General features: G+C 40.4%; 2 protein-coding genes and 1 pseudogene across 2 annotated transcripts; 1 reads left to right on the forward strand and 2 right to left on the reverse strand.

Annotated features, from left to right (window-relative positions):
- Positions 1–11,168: 11,168 nt before the first annotated feature.
- AMT1;2 (ammonium transporter 1;2) lies at positions 11,169–12,899 on the forward strand. The gene has a single exon (XM_022045706.2). It carries the CDS (start codon positions 11,221–11,223, stop codon positions 12,766–12,768), a length of 1,548 nt encoding a protein of 515 aa, XP_021901398.2. The 5' UTR covers positions 11,169–11,220; the 3' UTR covers positions 12,769–12,899.
- A 4,199-nt stretch (positions 12,900–17,098) lies between these two features.
- On the reverse strand, positions 17,099–21,185 carry LOC110817256 (uncharacterized). The gene is made up of 2 exons (XM_022045717.2): positions 20,798–21,185; positions 17,099–17,876 (listed from the first exon to the last, which is right to left on the reverse strand). Exons 1-2 carry the CDS (start codon positions 21,122–21,124, stop codon positions 17,328–17,330), a joined length of 876 nt encoding a protein of 291 aa, XP_021901409.2. The 5' UTR covers positions 21,125–21,185; the 3' UTR covers positions 17,099–17,327.
- A 1,102-nt stretch (positions 21,186–22,287) lies between these two features.
- On the reverse strand, positions 22,288–23,485 carry LOC148253587 (mitogen-activated protein kinase kinase 7 pseudogene; annotated as a pseudogene).
- Positions 23,486–25,430: the final 1,945 nt, after the last annotated feature.

A 25,430-nucleotide genomic window follows, 5' to 3' on the forward strand; every position in this document is an offset into this window, starting at 1 on the left:
GCAGTCCCGGCCAACCGGGACATGCCACGTGGCAATACCACGTCGTTCTGAAACGGGCCACGTTGGCGATCCACGTAGGCGCGATCGGACGGCCCAGATTTAATCGCACGGACGGCCCAGATTTAATCAAAAACGGACGGCCTAAATTAAATCAAAATGGACGGCTGAGATCAAAAGGGCAAAGGGTTATAAATAGAACCCCCACACCAGACCCCAAACCCTAGCCGCCTGCCGCTCGCCGGAGAAGACGAACCAGAAGCCGGCCGCCGCCACCCGCCGCCGCACCGGAGGGATTTTCGACCGCCGATCGAGGTAAAATTCATACCCCCGACTCGTTTTTCCACGCTGATCCCCCCAGTGGCCAAATCAGAGCCAAAATCCCGGCCAAACGGCCAGAAAACACGGCCGAAAGCCAGCGGCGCCGCCGCGCCCCTTCTCGGTTTTTGCCTCCGATGAGGCCCTTCCCGGCCTCCGTTTAATGCAATTTTTATATCACCGTGATCACCATTCTTCTCTCTACAGGTTGATCAGAGCCGAATCACCAAAACACGAACTTCACCAGAGAGCCGCCGCACCCGAGAGCACCGCCGCCGGTAAGCTTCGATTTTCCGTAAATTTTCGGCCCCCCGAGGGCCGTAAGATTGTTTTATCATAGGAACCAATGCGAGTGTGGCCGAATTCGGCCGAAAACAGCCAACGCAAGGCAAACCGCCGCCGCAAGCGGCGGCGCCGTCGCCGGAGCACGGCGGAGCCGCCGTGCCAGAGTTGCGATTTGGGCCGAAAGGGGCCCTGGGCCTAATTTGGGTTTTTTTTTGGAACACGTGCAGGTACTAGTAGTGCGTTTCAGTTCCCCGAGAAAAAATTCAGGGAAAATTAGGGACAGCCTGTAGGCGCACTGTGAAGCCGTGTTCGGACCCCGAAACGAGTAAGGACCCCTCACCCTATTTTCTTTCACGGTATTAAAGCTTAATAAATAATTAAACAGTATTTTGAGACTTTATAGATGTATAATTAATTCAGGTTGCCAATGGAGCCCGAGTCTGATATAATGTTGGTCTGTTATTGTTTGATCTAATTTTCAGTATTAAATGCAGTATGAGGTTTGATGTTTTCATTTTATAGTTTCGTGTGCATATTTTACTGTTTTATTATTATTGGTTGAATGACTGAAATACCGATACTGTATGTTGTCTGTTTGGCATGAATTACTGTTTTGCTTATCTAAATGCGAATTGATGATGATTGAGGGAAAGAAGAATGGCAGAATATGTAAATGGGTAATTGTATAATATTGGTCAGCCTGACTAGATATCCGGGGAGATGGTGGACGGACCGGGTCCGTAGGGGACCCTACCGTGATTGTGGTCTCTCATACCGGACGGGGTATAGAGATCTTATGTGTTTTGGCGCCCATACCGGACGGGGTATGGGGACGGCCCGTTTCACCCTCATACCGGACGGGGTATTGAGGTTTACAGTTTTGGCGCCCATACCGGACGGGATATGGGGACGGCCCTGGAATCTGATTACAGGTATTAAGGGTAACGGGTAGCGGGACCCCTATGGATCCCCATGGATACTAGTAGGCTGGTGAATGAGGAAAAGTAATTGTGAAATGATTGAATTGCAAGGGCGTGATGAGTATTATGTTACACAGTTTATATGATTTCATGATGATGATAATATTATTGCTTTCTTAAATTGTTTTATGAATTTCAACGAGGTAAGTGAATGGTAAAATGTTTTATTACTGATAAATGAGTTTATTGTAAATTATGCTCCATTGGTCTTTTTGTGTTTTCTACCCACCTTTATCTCCGTGACGGTGAGATATCGTGATGTCCTTACTGGGCTAGTGTAGCTCATTCCTTATTTAATCATTTCAGATCAGGAAGACATCGTTTCCGAGCCCGTTCCGCAAGAAGACGACGAAGGGGACGCCTAAAGACTCCAAAGTCATATTCATAGTTTACTTTCGAATTTCTCTTTTAGTTAGTTTGATCTTTTATATTTTGAGCACGTTTTTGGTTTTAGTGTAAGGGATGTTAATCGAATTTTGACTTCGCTTCCGCATTTGATATTTTTAATTTACATTCCATTTTAAATTTTCGGGGCCGTTACAGTTGGTATCAGAGCCGCATTTCCTCGGACCCATCCCTTACACTAGAGTCCCTTAAAGAAATACTCACCGATTGGTCATTACTCAACCATTCCTTGTGAATGCAGGTACACAAAAATGATGAGAGGAAAGCCCCCACTAAACCGAGCGGCCCAAGATAATTCGCTTCGGGAGGATTTAGACAGATTATATGAGATGGTGGAAGCCCTCGTAGCTGCCCAGCGAAGGCAAGAGGAGAGAAGGAAGTTACCCAGACCTCCTCCGCTAGCGCAGGTTGAGCCCCCGCTACAGCAGGCTGATCCCGAGCCACCCCGGCAGGAGCCTGTTCCTCCATAGTACCACCCGGCACCACAGCCGCGGTACGACCCGGTACCATAGCCACAGTACCAACAGGTGCCGCCACAGCACATTCCAGTGCCCCCACCACATCAGCAGGCGCCACCACAGGGTCCCCCAGTTCACCCTCAGCCGGTCCTAGTCCCTCTACCTCGGGACCCCGCTCCCTCCTTGATCGACCCCGGCTTCATAGAGAGGTACAGAAGACTGAACCATTTTTCTTTTGCAGGGGGATCCTCTTTCGAAGAGGCCCAATACTGGCTGACAGAGACTGAGAGAGCTTTCGAGACCTTGGGAGTAGTTCGTGAGCAGAGGGCTGCCATTGCCTCCTACATGCTGGTAGGGGAGGCAGTACGCTGGTGGGAGCTCAAGCGGGCCACCCTGCCTGTACCAGTTACTTGGGAGCAGTTCCTAGCGGCCTTCCATGCGGAGTATCTCCCTAAACACATCCAACATTTAAAGAAAATGGAATTTGCTAAATTGGTCCAGGGAAATATGACAGTGTCGGAGTATGCCCGCAAGTTCCTGGAGCTGGGCCGACATGCCCCGGAGACATTGTTGGATGAGAGCCGAAAGGCCAGGAAATTCCAGTGGGGTCTCCGCCCGACGATCAGACAGCACTTATTGGTGATGGAGCTCGAGACATATTCGGCAGTCCTGGCAAAGGCGCAGATCATAGAAAGGAGCTTCGACACCCGCCCTCAGCTAGCGAGAAGTTCCCGACCTTCAGCCCCGCTCCGCAGGCCAGCGCCTACCATGCCTGTCCAACCCAGTAAGAGGCCCAGGCCTGCCGTCCAGACCCCTCCTCAGGCTATGGGGGCAGCACGTGGGAAGATCTGCCAGTACTGCGGCAGGGATCATGGGGACCGACCCTGCTACCGCCTCAACAACACCTGTCGCATATGCGGCAGTGCCCAGCACTATGCGAGGGAGTGCCCTAGGAACCAGAATCAAGGGAGGCCTCCAATCCAGGGCAGAGTTTACAACCTTACCCAGAAGGATGCCGACGCAGACCCGGACGTGGTACATACCTTACTATCTCTAGCCACATTGCTCATGTTTTGTTTGATACTGGTGCATCATATTCTTTTATTTCACATGTTCTTGCTTCCAAAATTTGTATATCACCTGATAGACTTGATTCATTTTTGCTTGTATCTACCGCTGGGGGGGAAACATTGCTAGGAGAGGTTGTTTACAGGGCATGTGCGGTGGAGATAGCATATAGGAAATTAAGGGTAGACCTGATAGGGTTAGACACAGGGGATTTTGATGTAATCCTAAGAATGGATTGGCTAGCGGCGTATCACGCCACTATAGACTGCTTTAACAAAAAGATTGTATTTAATCCTCCCAACGAGGAGCCATTTACAAGTTAAAAAAAAAAAAAAAAAAATTGATTCGATACTGATTTCCCCTAATGGCAAATTCTTTTCTTCTAAATTGCCAGTGCCTTAATATTGTATTTTCTCTAACTAGGTAAACCCAAGAAAGAAGTTTGTATCCAAGAGATTCCAGTAGTCCGAGACTTTCCAGACGTATTTTCGGATGAACTGCCCGGTCTACCAGGGGACAGAGAGGTCGAGTTCACCATAGACTTACAGCCAGGAACTCAGCCCATCTCGGTAGCTCCTTACCGAATGAGCCGCATCGAGATGGAAGAGCTAAGGAAACAAATAACTGAGCTACAAAACAGTGGCTTCATTAGACACAGCATTTCCTCATGGGGTGCCGGGGTTACTTTTGCAAAGAAAGGGGATGGAACGTTGAGACTGTGCATTGATTATAGAAGGATAAACAAGGTAACAATTAAGAACAAGTACCCTCTTCTACGGATTGATGACCTTTTCGATCAGTTGCAGGGTGCACAGGTCTTTTCCAAAATAGATCTACGATCAGGTTACCATCAGGTAAAAGTGAGAGCCGAAGACATCCCCAAGACGGCATTCCGAACCAGGTACGGACACTATGAGTTCCTGGTTATGCCGTTTGGGCTAACCAACGCCCCGGCCATCTTTATGGATCTAATGAGCAGAATCTTCAAAGAATTATTGGATCAATTTGTCATCGTGTTCATCGATGATATCTTAGTCTACTCAAAAAGTAGGGAAGAACATGCTCATCATCTTGCTCAAGTCCTACAGGTACTCAGGGAAAAGAAGTTGTTTGCGAAGTTGAGCAAGTGTGGATTTTGGCTCGAACAAACCGCCTTCCTAGGACATGTTATATCGAAGGAAGGGGTGTCGGTGAACCCCGAAAAGGTTGAAACGGTACTTGGTTGGGAAAGGCTGACGATAGTTAAGGAAATTCGCAGTTTCCTAGGGATGGTAGGTTATTACCGCCGGTTTGTCGAGGGGTTCTCTAGTCTAGCAGCTCCTCTGACCCGACTCACAAAGAAGAATGCAAGGTTTGAATGGAATGAGAACTGCGAGAGGAGTTTTTCAAAGTTGAAGAAGCGACTGACTACTGCACCAGTGCTGGCTCTACCGAGTGGATCAGGAGGGTACACAGTTTATAGTGATGCCTCCTATCTGGGCCTGGGTTGTGTCCTAATGCAGCATGGAAAGGTTATAGCATATGGATCTAGACAGCTAAAGAATCATGAGAAGAACTATCCTACCCATGACTTGGAGCTTGCCGCAATCATACACGCCTTGAAAACCTGGCGCCATTATTTGTATGGAGAGACCTTTCAGATCTACACCGATCATAAAAGTTTGAAGCATATCTTCACTCAGAAGGATCTCAACATGCGTCAGAGAAGGTGGATGGAACTCCTCAAGGACTATGATTGTGACATCCTATACCATCCAGGTAAGGGCAACGTGGTGGCCGATGCCCTCAGCAGAAAAAGTGCAGGCACCCTAGCCCATCTGATGGTTTCAGAATGTAGGTCCATTGGGGCTACGCAGCAGGTTCGCCTGCGAGACCTGAAGAGAATCACATGTTTGGGCCACCTAGCAGTCCAACTCGAGTTAATCCAAAGAATAAAAGAAGCCCAGTCAATCGACCCCGCCCTAGTAACCCGCAAGAAGAATGCAGAACAGGGAGTGAGCTCAGAATTTCAAATCTCTGCCGACGGATTGATTCGTTTCAAGGACAGAGTGTGTGTCCCAGACGATAGTGAGTTAAAAAGAGACATCATGACGGAGTCCCATAGTTCAAGGTTCGCCATGCATCCAGGAAGTACGAAAATGTACCAAACTATGCGACCTCGGTTCTGGTGGAATGGGATGAAGAGAGATATAGCCGACTTTGTATCTAAGTGCTTGGTATGTTAGCAGGTCAAGGCAGAACATCAACGCCCGGGCGGGTTACTTCAGCCTTTACCGATTCCAGAGTGGAAGTGGGAACATATCACCATGGACTTCGTATCGGGACTACCCAAGGCACGATCGGGACATGATGCTATATGGGTAATTATTGACCGACTCACTAAGTCTTCCCACTTCCTGGCTATCAGAATGACTGATCCTTTGGACAAATTGGCAAAAATGTATATCCGGGAGGTAGTCAGACTGCATGGAGTCCCAGTAACAGTGGTATCCGACAGGGATCCCAGATTCACTTCTCGATTTTGGAATAGTTTCCAGCAAGCTATGGGAACAAAGCTGTCACTTAGTACTGCTTTCCACCCCCAAACCGATGGGCAATCAGAAAGGACAATTCGTACGCTGGAGGATATGCTCCGAGCTTGTGTCCTTGACTCCGGGGGCCATTGGGACGACCACCTACCCCTGATAGAGTTTGCTTACAACAACAGTTACCAAGCAAGCATCGGCATGGCCCCATGTGAGGCGCTATACGGGCGTCCGTGCAGGTCACCGATCTATTGGGAAGAAGTGGGCGATAGAAGATTGTTCGGCCCGGATTTGGTAGAAGAAACCACGTCGAAGATAGTTAAGATCAACAAGAATATCCAGACAGCTCAGAGTAGGCAGAAGAGTTATGCTGATACCCGGAGGAGAGACCTGGCCTTTGAGAAAGGCGACCGGGTGTTTCTTAAAGTCACCCCCTTCAAGGGAATTAGTAGGTTCGGCAGGAGGAGAAAATTAAACCCTAGATATATTGGACCCTTTGAGATCTTAGACAAGATTGGTACCACTGCCTACAGACTTGCACTGCCTCCTGAGCTCTCCCGGGTTCATAATGTGTTCCATGTATCTATGCTACGTAAGTACAATCCGGACCCTTCTCATGTCTTGGCTCATGAACCGCTTCCACTCCGAGAGGACTTGACTTATGAAGAAGTACCGGTCAGTATCACGGACCGAGAAAGCAGAATACTCCGCAACCGGAAAATATCATTTGTAAAAGTTATGTGGCAGAACCACACGCCCAGGGAGGCGACTTGGGAACTGGAATCAGAATTTAGGGCCCAATATCCCCATCTGTTCGATCAAGAGTAATGAGACAAATTTGGGGACCAAATTTCTTTAAAAGGGGGAGGGTTGTAGCGCCCGAAAAAAGGGACCAAAAAAAAAAAAAAAAAAAAGCCACGTCGGCAGCCACGTCAGCAGGCACGGTCAGCAGTCCCGGCCAACCGGGACCTGCCACGTGGCAATACCACGTCGTTCCGAAACGGATCACGTTGGCGATCCACGTAGGCGCGATCGGACGGTCCAGATCAAGCGTGCGATCGGACGGCCCAGATTTAATCGCACGGACGGCCCAGATTTAATCAAAAACGGACGGCCTAGATTAAATCAAAATGGACGGCTGAGATCAAAAGGGCAAAGGGTTATAAATAGAACCCCCACACCAGACCCCAAACCCTAGCCGCCTGCCGCTCGCCGGAGAAGACGAACCAGAAGCCGGTCGCCGCCACCCGCTGCCGCACCGGAGGGATTTCCGACTGCCGATCGAGGTAAAATTCATACCCCCGACTCGTTTTTCCACGCTGATCCCCCCAGTGGCCAAATCGGAGCCAAAATCCAGGCCAAACGGCTGAAAAACACGGCCGAAAGCCAGTGGCGCCGCCGCGCCCCTTCTCGATTTTTGCCTCCGATGAGGCCCTTCCCGGCCTCCGTTTAATGCAATTTTTATATCACCGTGATCACCATTCTTCTCTCTACAGGTTGATCAGAGCCGAATCACCAAAACACGAACTTCACCGGAGAGCCGCCGCACCCGAGAGCACCGCCGCTGGTAAGCTGCGGTTTTTCGTAAATTTTCGGCCCCCCGAGGGCCGTAGGGTTGTTTTATCACAGGAACCAATGCGAGTGTGACCGAATTCGGTCGAAAACGGCCAACCCGAGGCAAACCGCCGCCGCAAGCGGCGGCGCCGTCGCCGGAGCACGGCGGAGCCGCCATGCCAGAGTTGCGATTTGGGCCGAAAGGGGCCCTGGGCCTAATTTGGATTTTTTTTTGGAACACGTGCAGGTACCAGTAGTGCGTTTCAGTTCCCCGAGAAAAAATTCAGGGAAAATTAGGGACAGCCTGTAGGCGCACTGTGAAGCCGTGTTCGGACCCCGAAACGAGTAAGGACCCCTCACCCTATTTTCTTTCACGGTATTAAAGCTTAATAAATAATTAAACAGTATTTTGAGACTTTATAGATGTATAATTAATTCAGGTTGCCAATGGAGCCCGAGTCTGATACAATGTTGGTCTGTTATTGTTTGATCTAATTTTCAGTATTAAATGCAGTATGAGGTTTGATGTTTTCATTTTATAGTTTCGTGTGCATATTTTACTGTTTTATTATTATTGGTTGAATGACTGAAATACCGATACTGTATGTTGTCTGTTTGGCATGAATTACTGTTTTGCTTATCTAAATGCGAATTGATGATGATTGAGGGAAAGAAGAATGGCAGAATATGTAAATGGGTAATTGTATAATATTGGTCAGCCTGACTATATATCCGGGGAGATGGTGGACGGACCGGGTCCGTAGGGGACCCTACCGTGATTGTGGTCTCTCATACCGGACGGGGTATGGAGATCTTATGTGTTTTGGCGCTCATACCGGACGGGGTATGGGGACGGCCCGTTTCACCCTCATACCGGACGGGGTATTGAGGTTTACAGTTTTGGCGCCCATACCGGACGGGGTATGGGGACGGCCCGTTTCACCCTCATACCGGATGGGGTATTGAGGTTTACAATTTTGGCGCCCATACCGGACGGGGTATGGGGATGGCCCTGGAATCTGATTACAGGTATTAAGGGTAACGGGTAGCGGGACCCCTATGGATCCCCATGGATACTAGTAGGCTGGTGAATGAGGAAAAGTAATTGTGAAATGATTGAATTGCAAGGGCGTGATGAGTATTATGTTACACAGTTTATATGATTTCATGATGATGATAATATTATTGTTTTCTTATATTGTTTTATGAATTTCACCGAGGTAAGTGAATGGTAAAATGTTTTATTACTGATAAATGAGTTTATTGTAAATTATGCTCCTTGGTCTTTTTGTGTTTTCTACCCACCTTTATCTCCGTGACGGTGAGATATCGTGATGTCCTTACTGGGCTAGTGTAGCTCATTCCTTATTTAATCATTTCAGATCAAGAAGACATCGTTCCCGAGCCCGTTCCGCAAGAAGACGACGAAGGGGACACCTAAAGACTCCAAAGTTATATTCATAGTTTACTTTCGAATTTCTCTTTTAGTTAGTTTGATCTTTTATATTTTGAACACGTTTTTGGTTTTAGTGTAAGGGATGTTAATCGAATTTTGACTTCGCTTCCGCATTTGATATTTTTAATTTACATTCCATTTTAAATTTCCGGGGCCGTTACAGTAATCCTACGAGAAAACACATTAGGGAGCCTCTGACTGAGAAAGGCAAAAAATCGAAACCTACCAGCAAGGAGGTCTCTGAGTGCGGCAGCTCCACCGGTCCTCCTTCGCGGCTAGGGTTCCTCTTTGGTTAACCTGCACCAGAAAAGGACGGTGAACACAGTTGTCAAAAAATCACGTGAAACAAAAAACAGGAAGGGGATTATTGGAGAGGATTTTTTATTTTGGTCGCGGCAGCTCGGCTGAGTTTTGCCCACAATTTTCGGCTCACCCATCGACCTTTTGGCTCTGATTTGGGCATAGGGAGACTCGAGATTAAATTTCGAGTGGGAAGGGTAAAAAAATACCTATTTTGGTGTTGGTGATGGCTCCGGTGCGACGGCGACAGTGGTCGGCCTCCTTTTTCGATATCTGATTCTTTCCCCGACTGTCCTTCTTCTTCTTCTCCGTTCACCCCTCTGTCGGTTAGGGTTTTGATTGTCTGTGAAGAGGAGTATTTATACTCCTCTTCATTCGATCCAAGCTGCTCGTTTGAGTTGACGTGGAGCGAGGATGAGTGTTCGATAATTTTTCGTTTAAGCTGCTTGTGTGGATGAATTTTGGTTGTTCATCGCGATTAACCCCATCCGTCCGATCGTGCTTGAAGAGAAAATGCATCTGGGTCATCCGTGCAGCGGGATGTGATCTAGACCGTCAGATAGTTAGGCACGCAGATCGCCCGCGTGGCCTCCTGTATGGTGTCGATGTCAACGTGTTGCCACATGGCATGCTCTGGTTCGCCGTGGGTGCTGACTGGACCATCCCTCGTGGTCAAACTTACTCTTTTTGTGATTTTACCCATTATTTTTAAATTTTCTTTCAAAAATACTATTCTTATTCTCAATTTTACTAATTTTTTTTAAAATTACTTTCAATTTCGTTCCTAATTTATTTTTTCTAAAAAATTTAATAAAATGTAAATTAAAATAAAATTTTTAATTATTTATATATATTTTTTAAATAAAAAAATTATTTCAGGCAAATTCTGCACTCGGATATTACAGATTACCTCTGTATTATAACCATTATATGAATTCACTCATTTGAATTGGAAAAAATGTAACAAAAAATTTCACTCTCTAAAATGACAAGATACATTTTGAATTATAATATCATTTAACAGTTAAAAGTATTGAAACAAAATGAATGCTATAAAATATAAATTGGTGTAATGAAAATGTAATAAGACACACAAATTAAACTTGTATAACCTTATATTAAGTGCACTACAATAGCATATAAACATAATCACAACCAATAAATATATTCTGTTTAGCCTATTTCGTTCCTACTTTTACATTTCTACTTTATAAAAGATACTAAATTTAACAATAAAATCACTTAACTAATGTTGCATTTAGTTAAAACCTATTTTGTTTATATATAATTAGTAAATTCTAATTATTTGATGCATAATTAAATAAATTTCATTCTTATCCTTGATTTAAATAAAACCCATATATTTTTGTATTTCCAGATATAGAATTAACTTAAAATTGGATTGTTATTTTTATTCAAATTTTTATCATCTTTATATAATATAATATAATTTAAAATTAGATGGGTGAATTGAGTACAAAATCACCATCAATAAAATGAAATCTAGAACAAAAACGAAATAGATTTGATTCCTCAAACATGCAAAATCTGAAAATTAAACATTCATGACTTGTGATTTCCTACCCTATTAGAAAAAAGAAAAAAGAAAAAAAAAACAATGTTGTGTATAGAAATATTTAAGAACCATCGAATTTTATTTTATATTCTTTCCCATGTGATTAATAATAAATTAATTTCTTATGAAAAAAGTTCAAAAAAATCAGTAAATTTTTGAATTTGGCTGTGGAATGTGGACCCGTGTGTGATAAAAGTTTCAATTACAGTTTGTTCTATATATATATATATATATATATATATATCTCCCCCATCAACCCCAGTGTACTCTCTCATTTCCTTTCTTCTCTCAATCATACATGGCAACCTCTGAGTCTGTCATGAGCTGCTCAGCTTCGGAGCTGTCTCCGCTCTTTGGAGCCAATCCGAACGCGACGGCTGCTGCGGCTTTTCTCTGTTCGCGGCTGTCAGCGGTGTCGGATAAGCTCTCGGAGACAACCTACGCGGTTGACAACACGTACCTTCTCTTCTCGGCCTACCTGGTGTTCGCCATGCAGCTCGGCTTTGCCATGCTTTGCGCCGGCTCCGTTCGCGCGAAGAACACCATGAACATCATGCTTACAAACGTGCTGGACGCCGCCGCCGGTGCGCTTTCCTATTATCTCTTTGGCTTCGCCTTTGCCTTCGGCTCCCCCTCCAATGGCTTCATCGGTCGTCACTTCTTCGGGTTGTCAACTCTCCCGTCTAGTTCCTTCGACTTCAGTTTCTTCCTCTACCAATGGGCATTTGCCATTGCAGCGGCTGGAATCACCAGTGGCTCGATAGCCGAGCGAACCCAGTTCGTGGCTTATCTAATCTACTCCTCCTTCTTGACTGGCTTCGTCTACCCCATCGTTTCCCATTGGTTCTGGTCCGGTGACGGCTGGGCCAGCCCCACCCGGCCCGAAAATCTCCTATTCGGGTCTGGAGTAATTGATTTCGCCGGCTCCGGCGTGGTTCACATGGTGGGTGGTATCGCAGGCTTGTGGGGCGCCTTCATTGAAGGACCAAGAATAGGCCGGTTCGACCGGTCTGGCCGGTCCGTCGCTCTTCGAGGTCACAGCGCCTCGTTGGTGGTGCTCGGTTCTTTCTTGTTATGGTTCGGATGGTACGGGTTTAACCCGGGTTCATTTCTAACCATCCTGAAAGGATACAGTACCACTCGTCCTTACTACGGTCAATGGAGTGCCATCGGAAGAACCGCCGTTACCACCACCTTGGCTGGGTGTACGGCGGCGTTGACCACCTTGTTCAGTAAACGATTACTAGTCGGTCACTGGAACGTCATAGACGTCTGTAACGGTTTATTGGGTGGTTTTGCGGCGATCACCTCCGGCTGCTCCGTCGTAGAACCCTGGGCCGCAATCATCTGCGGATTCGCAGCTGCATGGGTTTTAATCAGCTGCAACATGCTCGCACTGAAGCTAAAATACGACGACCCCCTGGAGGCGGCTCAACTCCACGGCGGCTGCGGCGCGTGGGGTTTACTCTTCACCGGATTATTCGCGACGAAAGAGTACGTGAGCGAAGTCTACCCGGGTCAACCCGGACGACCGTACGGTTTACTAATGGGCGGCGGTGGGAAGCTCCTAGCCGCTCAGATCGTACAGGTTGTGGTGATCGTAGGGTGGGTAAGTGCGACGATGGGCCCACTTTTCTATGGGCTCCACAAGATGGGACTGTTGAGAATCTCGAGTGATGATGAGATGGCGGGGATGGATTTAACGAGACACGGTGGATTTGCATACTTATATCACGATGAAGATGATCCATCGGGGAAGACTTGGGCAATGATGATGAGGAAGATTGAGCCTACCAGTGGAACTCCTACACCGGATCGTGACCCTCAACCAAGACCTACTGTGTGATGGTCAAATTTTAATTTAATTTTCTTTTTTCTTGTGGCGATGTAAAAAAAATGGATAATTGAGGATGTACAAATTTTGTGAAGGGTGAAACTCTGTTCATAAGGTATAAAAAGCATGGATTGTTGAGATAATATATTGTTATATTTAGAGCTTTTGTTAGATATAAATATATTATAGACGTAATGAAATTAATTTATAATGTAATAGGTCTAAATATTAAATTGATTCCTTAATAATATAATTATTTTAAATATAATATTAGAAATAATTTTATTTTTTCAAATTTTAATTATTTAATATAAACATATAGTTGTTGCATATATAGTTAAACGTGTAATTCATATCTTCAATTCTAAAAAGAGAAATTTGTATTTTACATGCCAAAATTTTTGAAAAAATATTTGAAATTTAAATGGAGTTATTATTAGCATGGAACTAGAATGCTATTTTCATCTTACCCATTATTTTGATTTATAATTAAAATTTGAAGATTTCAGTTAATTAAATTGAGTCTTAGTGGGAACTAAAGAAAATTACATTATGAATGTAATTAACCAACCCTTAATTAATTATGTGAACATAGTTGGAATTTATTTAATTATATGATGGAAAAATTAAATTAAGGGATGAACTTAGTTGGGTTTAAAGGGCTTCAATCAAGTTGGGGTTTAATTAGATGGATAATTAGTAACTTGATTAATCTATATTTGGTTTAAAACAAAAATTATGATTAGGGATCCATCTAGGGCTTCATTTTAACTTTCAAAAGATTTAAATATAATTTTATAAAGAGAGATCTCTAGTCTTCCGATGGTTTAATTAATATCTAAAATCTTTATAATTTATGCCGTGAATTTTAAAATATTATTAATGTAATTATTTAATATTTAGTATAAATAATTTTACAATAATACACATGTTGGACCATTATATATATATATATTGATATTATTAAAGAAAACCCATCAATTTGTAGCATTATTTGAGGGAATTTTAATTGAAAACAGAGTTATGGGGACTATATTTTCCCATTCCAGCAAATATATATATATATATATATATATATATATATATATACTAATTTGAGTAGGAGACAAAGACATATATAGATGCCTAGCTCTTGTTATCCATTGAATTGTAATTTAGAAGATCATATGAAAAATAATGTCTGTGATATTAAGATGAAAATCAATTTGTGGGCTGAGTAGAAATTATGTGCAGTGAGAAAAAGAAATATCAATCGGTCACCTTGAATCACACATTTTCCAATCTTTATAGGTGGAATACATTCCATCTTCACCAACGTATAATCCTCTCCTACCATCAATACAAATTGGAGAATCAGTGCATATATATTCTGAATTCAACTTGTATACTTAGTGGCAATCAATGGAGAAATCAGAAATGAGTATATAATATATACATATATATGTATATATATCAATAAAAACACTAGTCCATGTATATATATATATATATTGATTTCGAAGGTCCATGTATATATGTATATATCAGAGAATATTTGACCTACTTTTTTTCTTTTTTCTTTTCCCTTTCTACCAATAATTCATCTATTCTGAGTTCTTGGATGATCACAGAAATTAAGCTCGACGACTCACTTTTTCTCTATGTATATAATATATATATATATATATATATATATATTATATCATTGAACTTATAGGCTTTTCATGAATTAACTCCCACCATGAACTCAAATGCTACCAGCTAATTTTGATGCAATATTTCAATTTTAACATTTTATTTGTGTATATATGTATGTATATATTATTAAATAAATGTATTCAACTTGATGAAATAATGTTACATGTTGCGCAATTTCACCGGTTCTCATTGAAAAATAATTTAAATAATATATATAATTAAAAACCTAATTTTTGATGATTCTATAAGAAATCTAATTATATAAATGTTGATTAGAAGTTAATTTAGGTGATAAAAAAGTTTTTTTTTACATTATAATATGATAATATGTGAAGAGAAACAAATAACAAATATAATTATAGAGACATAAAAAGACTCTTGATAGTGTGCAACAGAAGCATTAATAACATTGTAACTATTGGAATATACGGCTTAACCTTGTAATTCTTAGGAGATGAATTACCCAATTTTGTAATGGGCGAAAAATAAATTACCCGCCATTAAGAAATGAATTACCTAATCTTCGTGAGTTCTTATGATCTTACCAATTATTTCTGATATGAATGATATGTATTTTTAACTTTTTTATTTTATGAGGACGTAAAGTTGAATTTTAGATTATGGATTTCATGTATCCTGATCGATTTATTGTATCTATATTTTTTTATTAAGATATTTTGTTATCATCGTCGTACAATTCTCACGTAATTATTAAAATATATTAATTTCTATTAAAAAAAGACTCAATAATCTTTTGATTGTCCATATAACATATTAAGAACATAAGTTTCTTCCAATATTTGGTTGCTTCATGTACTTGTATATGGGTGTTATTAGATGATCGTGTTCTTTATTGTGATAATTTTCTGATTCTTCTTTAGGTACGGACCGGAGATTTGTGACGAGTAGTTGCTCCTCAATGGAGTAGGGAAAAAAAAATTTTTCAAATTTAAGAGAAGAAAGTAGTGAAAGGGAGGAATTAGAAGGAGGTAAGGAGGATTTTGAAAAGGATGAGAGTACTCTAGGAGGGAGAAGTTAATTGCTCTCTACAATGGAGAGAGATTTCCGAAATTAATTTCAGTATATGTATAATAACACATATTGCATATAGTTTTTGAAGAACACTTGGTGTATAATACTTAGAGGTGCTATGAGTTGCCTTGTGATCCTATGAGGGTGTATAAGCATAAAACAAATGTTGAATTCTAATTTCTATACACATATATACTGTATATATGTGTGCTTTTAATATTTAATAATGTCCGTAATATATGTAACTGCCATTTGTAATTGTAAGCTCGTCATTTAACACTCATATATATATATATATATAATCAAATTTTACACGTGTGAATATATCATACTTTGATAAACAATTATCTTTAAACATAAACTAATTGACAAAACCCAAATCAGTGTGATTACATGAGTCGCTAACACATTCGCCACATGTTTATACTAAAATATATATATATATATATATATATATATATAGTCATGACATATTATATTGCTATGATAATCTCACCCCATTACTTTCATGTTTGAATTGGATGTAAGTGAAGGGTTCAGAACTCCTGGGGTCCATTACGCTGCATATGGATGAAATCTTACGCACTGTACCCATCAATTATATATGTATTAAGATATACGTGTGTGTATATGTGAATATAATAGAGGAAGCTAGCAAAACTACAAAAGATCTCGCAGTCTTATTTGACTCACAGCCCATGCCATGGCTACCACAAACATAACAGACTAGCTTTCTTGGTCGTCATTTTGTTTGCAGTCAACAAATACATTCCTATATGTATGTATATACGTATTTATAGTTGATAATGATAATACATTATATAAGAGACAAGCATGAATAAGTGTGATGTTTGTGGGTAATAAATGGAAAGTTGGCAGCTTCAGTTCCTGGATGATGGGGTGTATAAGGTTGCAATTAGAGATTCCATGGAAACCTTCTTTGTCCAAATAGCACCCTTTTTGTTGTTATATATGTATGTGTGTGTGTGTGTGTATACATACATGCAGGGAGATCGTGTTTCTCCGGTGATCACACGCACATTACTACACCTATCAAGTTGCTGGCTTTTTTTGTTTGGTGAATTACTGACCTACAGCTATACCCATATAATTTTTCTGACCTGTGTGCAACTTGGTCATGTATACTTGTATGTATGTATATATACACACGTGGGTATATATATGTGTGTGTGTGTCAATTTTGAACTATATCATTCACAACAGTTCATAACTACAGGGTGCTCTAATTTGTCCCCATGGACCGACTACATTATGAGGTTCCAATTTACCTAAGTCCTTCAATCACTAAAAAAAATAAAATTCAAATTAATACATATTATATTTACATATATATACACACAAACTGACAGTACCATTTATATAGGCCGATAATTTGCTCGTTGCTATAGACCCATTAAGCCTCTACGTACAGAGCCCATTAGAATTTTTGGATTTTCAGCAAAACTGTCTCAAGATTTTCAAAATATTTTGTCAATTTTCAGTATTTATTTACTAAAATATTTTCAGTTTCATAAAAACAAAGTTCAAAATCACCTACATTGTATAATATTTATTTGCATAAAAGAGAGTAACAAAGGAAGTATTTTTTCCACCGGCTATATAACTAATTGAATTATTCAAGTGGAAGCAACAATTTATATATATATATATATATGATTGTTTGAATAACATTTGCAGAGCTTTTATCTCCAAGAAAATGTGGCAGGAGAAAATCTTTCTCCATCTGTAATCTGTAATCTGTACAAGCAAAACTCATTACCTCCTCAATACTCTGAAATTGTCTTCTAAAAAGAAATAAATTGGCACTTTCCACGAATTTCTTACAATCGCAACGCGCAAAATCAAAACAACAACTTAGTCCAGGAGCCTAAGAGCGGAAAAACTGCAATTAGCAACCTTAGTAGCAGAGGTCTGTCTCTGACTCTCCCAATCTGACTAAATTTATACTTCTTTTGTTGCTTCTGAGACTTATTTGCCTTCTTACTAGGTGGCATTTTTTCCTTTTTCGGATTTCGGGTCTCAGTTTGTTTGTCTAGCTCATCCCATCCACCATATCTAGGGATGTTGTGACGATCCTTGTTATATGAACCAGCGTCTGAAGACACCCAGGACTTGTAGTCATTTCTTCTCTCGCCAGGCATATTTTCTTCTTCCTTTTTCCCACTTGTCTTCATGTTTCTTGCAGCTGCTGCTCTTGCAAATGGCCTCTTCCTACTCCTCGTCTTTGCACTAGATTTTGTGGTGTTTTGGCCCCAGACCTTATCGATTGCAAAAGAAAGTACGGATTGCCCTAGTGGAACAGCTAATGCCATTAAGAAAGCATTTGAACTTGTTCCAAGAAGTAATGAAATGGCAACAGCAGGAAGCATCCAGCCAAAAGCTCTAAATACCTGCAGTTGAAGGCATAACACCATGGTGAATAAGCTAAAACTGGTCACAGTTTGGCTAACCTAACCAATCAACCAAAAGTTACCTTTTCGTGTAAGAGTACCGATAAGATGTCTGAAATAACTTAGTTCTAATTTCAGAGGATTTATGATGTTACACCAATGTTGTGGCTAGTGTAGCTATTATCCAGGTTCAACACGCATAATGTTGTCTGGAGATCATTATTTAAGATAATTGGACATGAATATCTTTATGCCAAAAGTTCATTTTATACCAGCAATCCTCATGGTTATTTACACTTCCAATATATATTTCGACAATATCCACCACTCTTGCATTCGTCCACGACCTAAAGCTAAAGAAATCCTTACACCATAGAAGCCTTAAAGACCCTATCATCCCTCTTCTATGTGAGACTCAATTTCCGAAGGTGTAGGGGACATAAGTTCCAGTTTAGTAAAGAGATAACAGGTACACATGCTTTCATGCTCATATTTTTTGTTGAAAACAACTTCAGCAGCTCCTGAAACACCAAAGATATTCTTTTGGTTAAAAGTCCTGAAAAGTCTCTCTTTCCTATCCCCTCGTATTTATTATTTCAGCTGATCCCGTGGCCTCATTTTATAATTTTGATATTGTGATAAATAAGTACCTGTTTGTGGATATAATGGAGATTTTATTACATGTCTGAAGCCTTCCATCATTTTTGAATATCTCCTAATCGTTCATGAACCATTTCAGACAATTGCTAATGAACATGCAATCCTACATGACTTTCTGGTAGTTTCAGTTTTTGTTATTTTTAGCCCAGACTGATGGTATAGATTTCACATTTTGACCTCATAGCATATAACAAGGTGCTTAATGTGCAGTATACTGAAGCTCCTGTTCAATCCTTATCAGTTCATACATGAGCAGCAAATTCTTCCTGCTTTCTGAAATTAGGCAAACACCAAAGCAAGTAGAGAACCTAATCAACGACCTAATTTTCTTTTTATTTAATAAATAGCATAGCTAGCAAGAAAACTGTACAAAGAATTGCTGACTAATGAAAAGAATCATCAAGAGCAATAACAACACATTTACCCAGAATGAAAGAAAAATGCTAATATATTGTCACTCAATTTTCAAAAATAAATATATGTACAGTGTCATTCTAAATAAATCAGAACCTTTATAAACTCTCCTATATAATCTAATTCAGAAGATTTTTCTTTTTTAAATTTGAGCCTCCGTGTTGTCGAGCATTAAACTTTATTCTCTACCACATTAAAAATTATTCACAGTTCTCAATCTAATGGGAGCAGCAAACAAAAAAATATGACATAAATGCAACAAGAACAAATATTTAAATATGAGACTATGTACATTGCAAGGAATCCTCAACTGAACTTAGCATTAAAAGGTGACAAGAACTCTACCCAGCCTTTACAGCATTCGGTCCTTAAAAGCAATACTTTACTTCTCTCTCGTAGGTGATTTTTTTTAAATAACTCTCTCCTAGGTGAAATAACGAAACCAATACTCCCCAAGAAGTCAAAAATACGAACTAAAATCCAATCTCAACCTTAATTCATTGGAGCTAAAGCATAGCTCAATTTGGATTAGCTTCAGCTATAGTACATCGCAGAGAAAAATAGAACAGGCCCTAGAAATGAAAAGACTAGAAAATCACATACAAATCACTGAGGCAACCAGTTGAAAACAGAATTATAATGCTCTCTGTCCCATTGAAAACAGATTTGTGGCCTAAGGGCCTCAATTATATTACTAACTAATACTTTTGTGGTAGAAATCATATGGCCTTGTGTTACAAATGGTATCGAACCAATCCCATACCCAACATAATCTGACCGCAGGTGTATTATTTAGATCAAATGGGATTTAACATGGTTTGACTTGCAAGGCCCCAGTGGTTAGACTGATATTGATTTGGGAATTTGGGAGAGGTAATCCATTTATAGGAGCGTTTGTAAAGTGCCATATCCTATATTTGGTACCTTATGAGGCAAGAGAAAATACTTTTAAGTGGCAGGCAAGTTATGGTAAGCAGCTGTTTAACAAATAAATATGAACACTTCATTAATAGCCTCATACATTACACTAAATTATTTCCAAACTTTCTCCCCAACCAAACGAAGTAAGGCTGTTATTAAAAGTTTTGAGTTTTTGTTTTACATTAAATTATTTCCAAACTTTCTCCCCAACCAAATTAAGCCAGCCTTCTATTAAAATTTTTGAGTTTATCTGTTTCATCTTCATTGATTCCGGCCTGATAACAACATAATCCTTCTTTTTTTTTCTCCAAAAAATTCCCATAAAAAATTGTATTTTCAAGCTTAATTACGTTAAAGAGAGTAACAAGTGAAAAACCCGGCTCTTCAATAGAAATCCCTGCAGTGAAGTCACCCGAGGGGAATTATATTCACCCTTCTTTCAGCTCAGCTCTTGTGATTGTGAAATGGTCTCTGTGGTTCGCTTGCCCTTGTGACTATGCTTTCTGTGGTGAACTTTTGCCGACTCTTCACTCTGTTCATGCTTAGCTGGAAGGTTAAGGTAAGGACGTTGAATTTGCTTTTGTAGTCTCGGATTATAAAGAAGAGCTAGTCAAGGCTTTTCTCTTAGGTTTCGGAGTGATCTATCTCTCTAACTAGAAAAAGAATAAGAGAAGGAAGATTCAGTAAAGTTTACTTACCTTGCTCTGTAGCCGGGCTACAGATACATAGATTCGGGGGAAGGATAATAGGAATACCCCGATTGATAATAACTTCAGGAATCAATCCCAATTTGAGAAAGCAGAGTTAAAATTTTTTAAAAACAAAAAAAAAAAAAAACACACTCACTTTTCCCCAAGATTCCAGGTATCCAAACATAGCTCAATTACTAAAAAACTATAGAGAAACAATTCAACGATCAACTATACCATAAAAATCCAAGGCTCCTCATCGTCTTCAACCTCCCAGTCATCGTAGTCATTGTCATCAGACCACCAGGCCCTCTGCTTCGCGCCGCTGCTGAACCCAAAATCATCATGGAGATCATCACCTTCGACGTCCAAATCGTCCTTGAAACTGTATCTGACCCTTCCCCCGTCATGGTGAGAGCCACTCACAGCGCAGGACCCGTAGGTTCTGCAAAATACTGTATTGCTGGGAAAAGGGAGGAATTGGATCTTACTATTGCTGGAATTAGGGCTCAATAAACATGGAAATGAAGAAATTGAGAGCCCAAGCAGAGGAAGGGCTCCCATTACGCTTCATTTGATAGTGTGGTGAAAGGAAGTGAGCTGCAGAGATAGGCCTTCGCCAGTTAAGGATAACAAGGGAAGAAAATGATGAAGTAACCGGGTCCCGGTTTAACCCGAACCGGTTTGATTTTCTTAAGAACAGAAAAAAATAAGAAGAATCCTCGAAATCATTGAGTGATCATGCAACTCATGAACAAGTAGTAAATTAGAATATAAATTTAAACTTGTAATGATAATAAGATGCTGTTTGGGAAGCTTAAAGAATTCCTAAATTCTTGAAATAAACATTATGTTTTTTAAGTATAATATTAAAGAATTTCTTAACACGAAAAATTCGTTTAAGTACATTGAAAACTTAAATAAACAGTTTTAGAAAATCATATTAGGAAAAACTATAAGATTTTAAAAAGATATCTAAGTGAAAATTGACATATTAGTTCTTAAATCCTATCAAACTACTAAAATAATTATCTACCGATGTCAATTCGAATGAAAATTTATCAAATAATAAGATTATATTATTTGATTTTTATTATAGAAATTTTTTTTAATCAATTTAACTTATCTTTTCTCAAATAATAGTAATAACAAGCACAAAATTATTTATAAATTTTTATTTTTGTAACACTACATATTTTATGGTTCTTGACTTCATTTTTATTTGTCAACGATAATAAACAGAAAGAGAGATAACTTAAGATAAAAGATTAGTGTCAAAATTTAAATATTTTAAAATGAAAGCAAGTTTGCTATAAGTTAGAGTTGTATTATTATTGTTACTTTTTGACTACCATGTGGAGTGTTTTTTTTTTTATTGACTAGTTATAAGAATAAATTGAAGATATTGTTGTTTTAAATTTTTAATAAATAAATTCTCCAACAAATAATTAAAATTAATGGTAGCTTATTGTTACTGTAAATATTAAATTTTACAGTAGAGCTCTTTTTACTTACATCAGGAGAGCTCCTATAATTTTTATCCTTCATATTGAAGGAGTTTTTTATGTTAAAAATTTTAATATTTTTGTGTGACTATTTTTTAGTATTTTAGTGCAGATTTTATTATATTTATTTTAATTGAATTTTTAATTAATTCTCACTCCTCATAAATTTATTGAATTAATTCCCTATGTACAAAAAAGAATAAATGAATGTGGTTAGTACAATTGGGTTCAAAAACTTCAACAGTCAGGTACCCGAGACAAAAACGGGTGAACCAGCAGCTGCGATGCCGTCCATCTTTTCGCTGAATCTTTTTGCAAACAACAGTCTATGAAGCTTCGAAACTCGGCGGAACAATCCTCTGGAACGCTGGGCCTCTCACCGAGACACATCGCACACATCAACGTCACCCAGTCCGGTGTCTGACCCGGTTCCAAGAACGGAAAACGACCCATGTAGAGCTCCAGCAAAGTCACCCCAAAACTCCAGATATCTCCCGCATAAAGATTGTCATCTTGACCGTAAGTCGGATTCGCCGCACGTTGTTCGCTGCCACGCAATCTACGAGAAGCCTTCCGGTGAAGTCGAAATACTTATGGAGTACATGGACGCTGGCTCTCTCCACACCCTTCTGCAGGAACGGAGTTCTTTCTCCGAAAAGCAGCTGGTTCCCGTCGCTCGACAGGTTCTTGAGGGTTTGAAGTACTTGCATGGCCAGAAGATTGTGCACAGAGACATCAAGCCCGCCAACCTGCTCGTATATTCAAATATGGAAGGCTCGAAGCGCTGGGGACTCATGTAAGCGCAAGTGCCGACGAAAGAGTTCTGGGAGACGAGGGTGGGGCGGATGATCTTGCTGACGCCGAAATCTGCAATCTTGACATCCATCTTTGAATTCACGAGCAGGTTGGCGGGCTTGATGTCTCTATGCACAATCTTCTGGCCATGCAAGTACTTCAAACCCTCAAGAACCTGTCGAGCGACGGGAACCAGCTGCTTTTCGGAGAAAGAACCCCGTTCGTGCAGAAGGGTGTGGAGAGAGCCAGCGTCCATGTACTCCATAAGTATTTCGACTTCACCGGAAGGCTTCTCGTAGATTGCGTGGCAGCGAACAACGTGCGGCGAATCGGTGAATCGGAGAATTTCAATCTCCCGCGAAAGTTGTTGGCGAACCGTGGGATTGTTGGCGGCATGGATGATCTTGAGCGCGTAGAACTGAGAAGTGGAGCTGTGTTGGACTTTGTGGACGGTGCCGCCATTTCCGTGTCCAAGAACCTGAATCTTTCGGAGGTCGGAGTAGGAGACGGTGGGAGCGGTGGTGGCGAGAGGTGGAAGGAGAGGAAGGTGGAAAGGAGTTTGGTGAGTTTGAGGGATGGAGAGGCGGAGTTTGGGACGGGATGGAGCAGAGATGGCGGCTACCATGATTAGGTTATTCTTCTCTGCATCTGTGATTTTCTTGGAGAGGAAGAGAGAAAATCTGAATGGAGTGAAGTGAGTGTAACGGGTTTTGAACCTATATGTACACAGCAGTCCGTCTCCTGGAAGGTGAAAGCGTAGAGCCGTTATTTTTGCGCGGGAGTTATATATATATATATATGTAGTCTCATATATATGAACTAAACAGATAAACTTTCCTGTTTGAAAAGCTGTAGAGAAGCTTACTTATGTTTCTTGAATGGATTTCTTTTTATTTTTTTTATTTAAAATCTTGGTTTTTCTGTATTTCTCTGAAATATAATTAGTGGGTTTCTTTACTTGTTGCCTATAAAATAATTGAATTAAGGAATAATTTTTTTGGTATATATTTACAGAGAAATATCTAGATAAAATATGTCCATCATGATTTAATATGGGTCGTCCGAATCGCGATTAAATTAGAAATAAATCTGGACCGTCCATCGCGATGCGATCTAGGCCATCCGTGCGTGATTAAATATGGGCCGTCCGCACCCGTGAGATCTGGGCCATCCGATCGCGCACACGCGGATTGCCCACATGTCTCCATCCCGCATGGCTTCGTACGTCAGCATCCCTACCACGCGGCGTGTCCTGGTTGGCTGGGGCTGCTGACGTGGTGTAATTTTTTTAAATTATATTTTGACCCCCAATTTTTGATTTTCTTTTCAAAAACACCCACAGAATCCAAAATTTTACTATTTTTTTCCAAAATCAATTTCAATTAAATCTCAAAAATAATTTTACCCCATTTTATCATTATTATTATTTTTATTTCTATTAAATTAAATTAAATTAAATTAAAACATATTATTAGAAAATAAATTAATTATTAAAATGAAATAAACCAAAATAATTCTAATAAAAAAAATAATACTGATGTCAGCTTCTCTCAGCCAAGTACCGTTTCAACCTTTTCGGGATTCACTAACACCCCTTCCTTCGATATGATGTGTCCTAGGAAGGCGGTCTGTTCAAGCCAGAATCCACACTTACTCAACTTCGCATATAACCTTTTGTTTTTAAGGACCTGCAAAACTTGGGTAAGATGGTGAGCATATTCTTCTCTGCTTTTTAAGTATACTAAGATATCATCGATGAACACGATGAAAAATTGATCCAAGAACTCTCTGAAGACCCTGTTCATCAGATCCATAAAGATTGTCAGGGCATTGGTTAGCCCAAATGGCATCACCAAGAACTCATAGTGTCCGTACCTGATTTGGAAGGCCGTCTTGGGGATGTCTTCTGTTCTTATCTTCACCTTATGGTAACCTGATCGTAGGTATATTTTAGAGAAGACTTGTGCACCCTGCAGCTGATCAAAGAGGTCATCAATCTGGGGAAGGGGATACTTGTTTTTGATTGTAATCTTATTCAACCCTCTGTAATCAATGCACAGTCTCAACGTTTCATCTCCCTTCCTTTCAAAATGACTCCGGCACCCCAAGGGGACACACTGTGTCTAATAAAATTATTGTCTTGCAATTCAGTGATCTGTTTCCTCAGCTCTTCCATCTTAATGCGGCTCATGCGGTAAGGAGCAACCGAAATGGGCTGGGTACCTAGCTGTAGGTCTATAGTGAACTCGACTTCTCTGTCCACTGGCAGACCGGGCAGTTCGTCTGAAAACACATCTGGGAAGTCTCGGACTACCGAAATCTCTTGAACACAAATTTTCTTCTTGGGCTTACCTAATCAGAGAAAACAGCAAGATTAAGGCACTAGAAGTTAAGAAAACTTGCCATCAAGAAATAAGTACTGAATAATTTTATTAATTTATAAATGCCTCCTAGTTAGGATGATTAAATACAACTTTCTCGTTAAAGCAATCTATGGTGGCGTGATATGCCGCTAGCCAATCCATTCCTAAGATTACATCAAAATCTCCCGTGTCTAACCCTATCAGATC

This window comes from Carica papaya, chromosome 6 (genome assembly GCF_054855325.1).
Source record: "Carica papaya isolate Zhongbai chromosome 6, ASM5485532v1, whole genome shotgun sequence".
Taxonomy (NCBI): Eukaryota; Viridiplantae; Streptophyta; class Magnoliopsida; order Brassicales; family Caricaceae; genus Carica; species Carica papaya.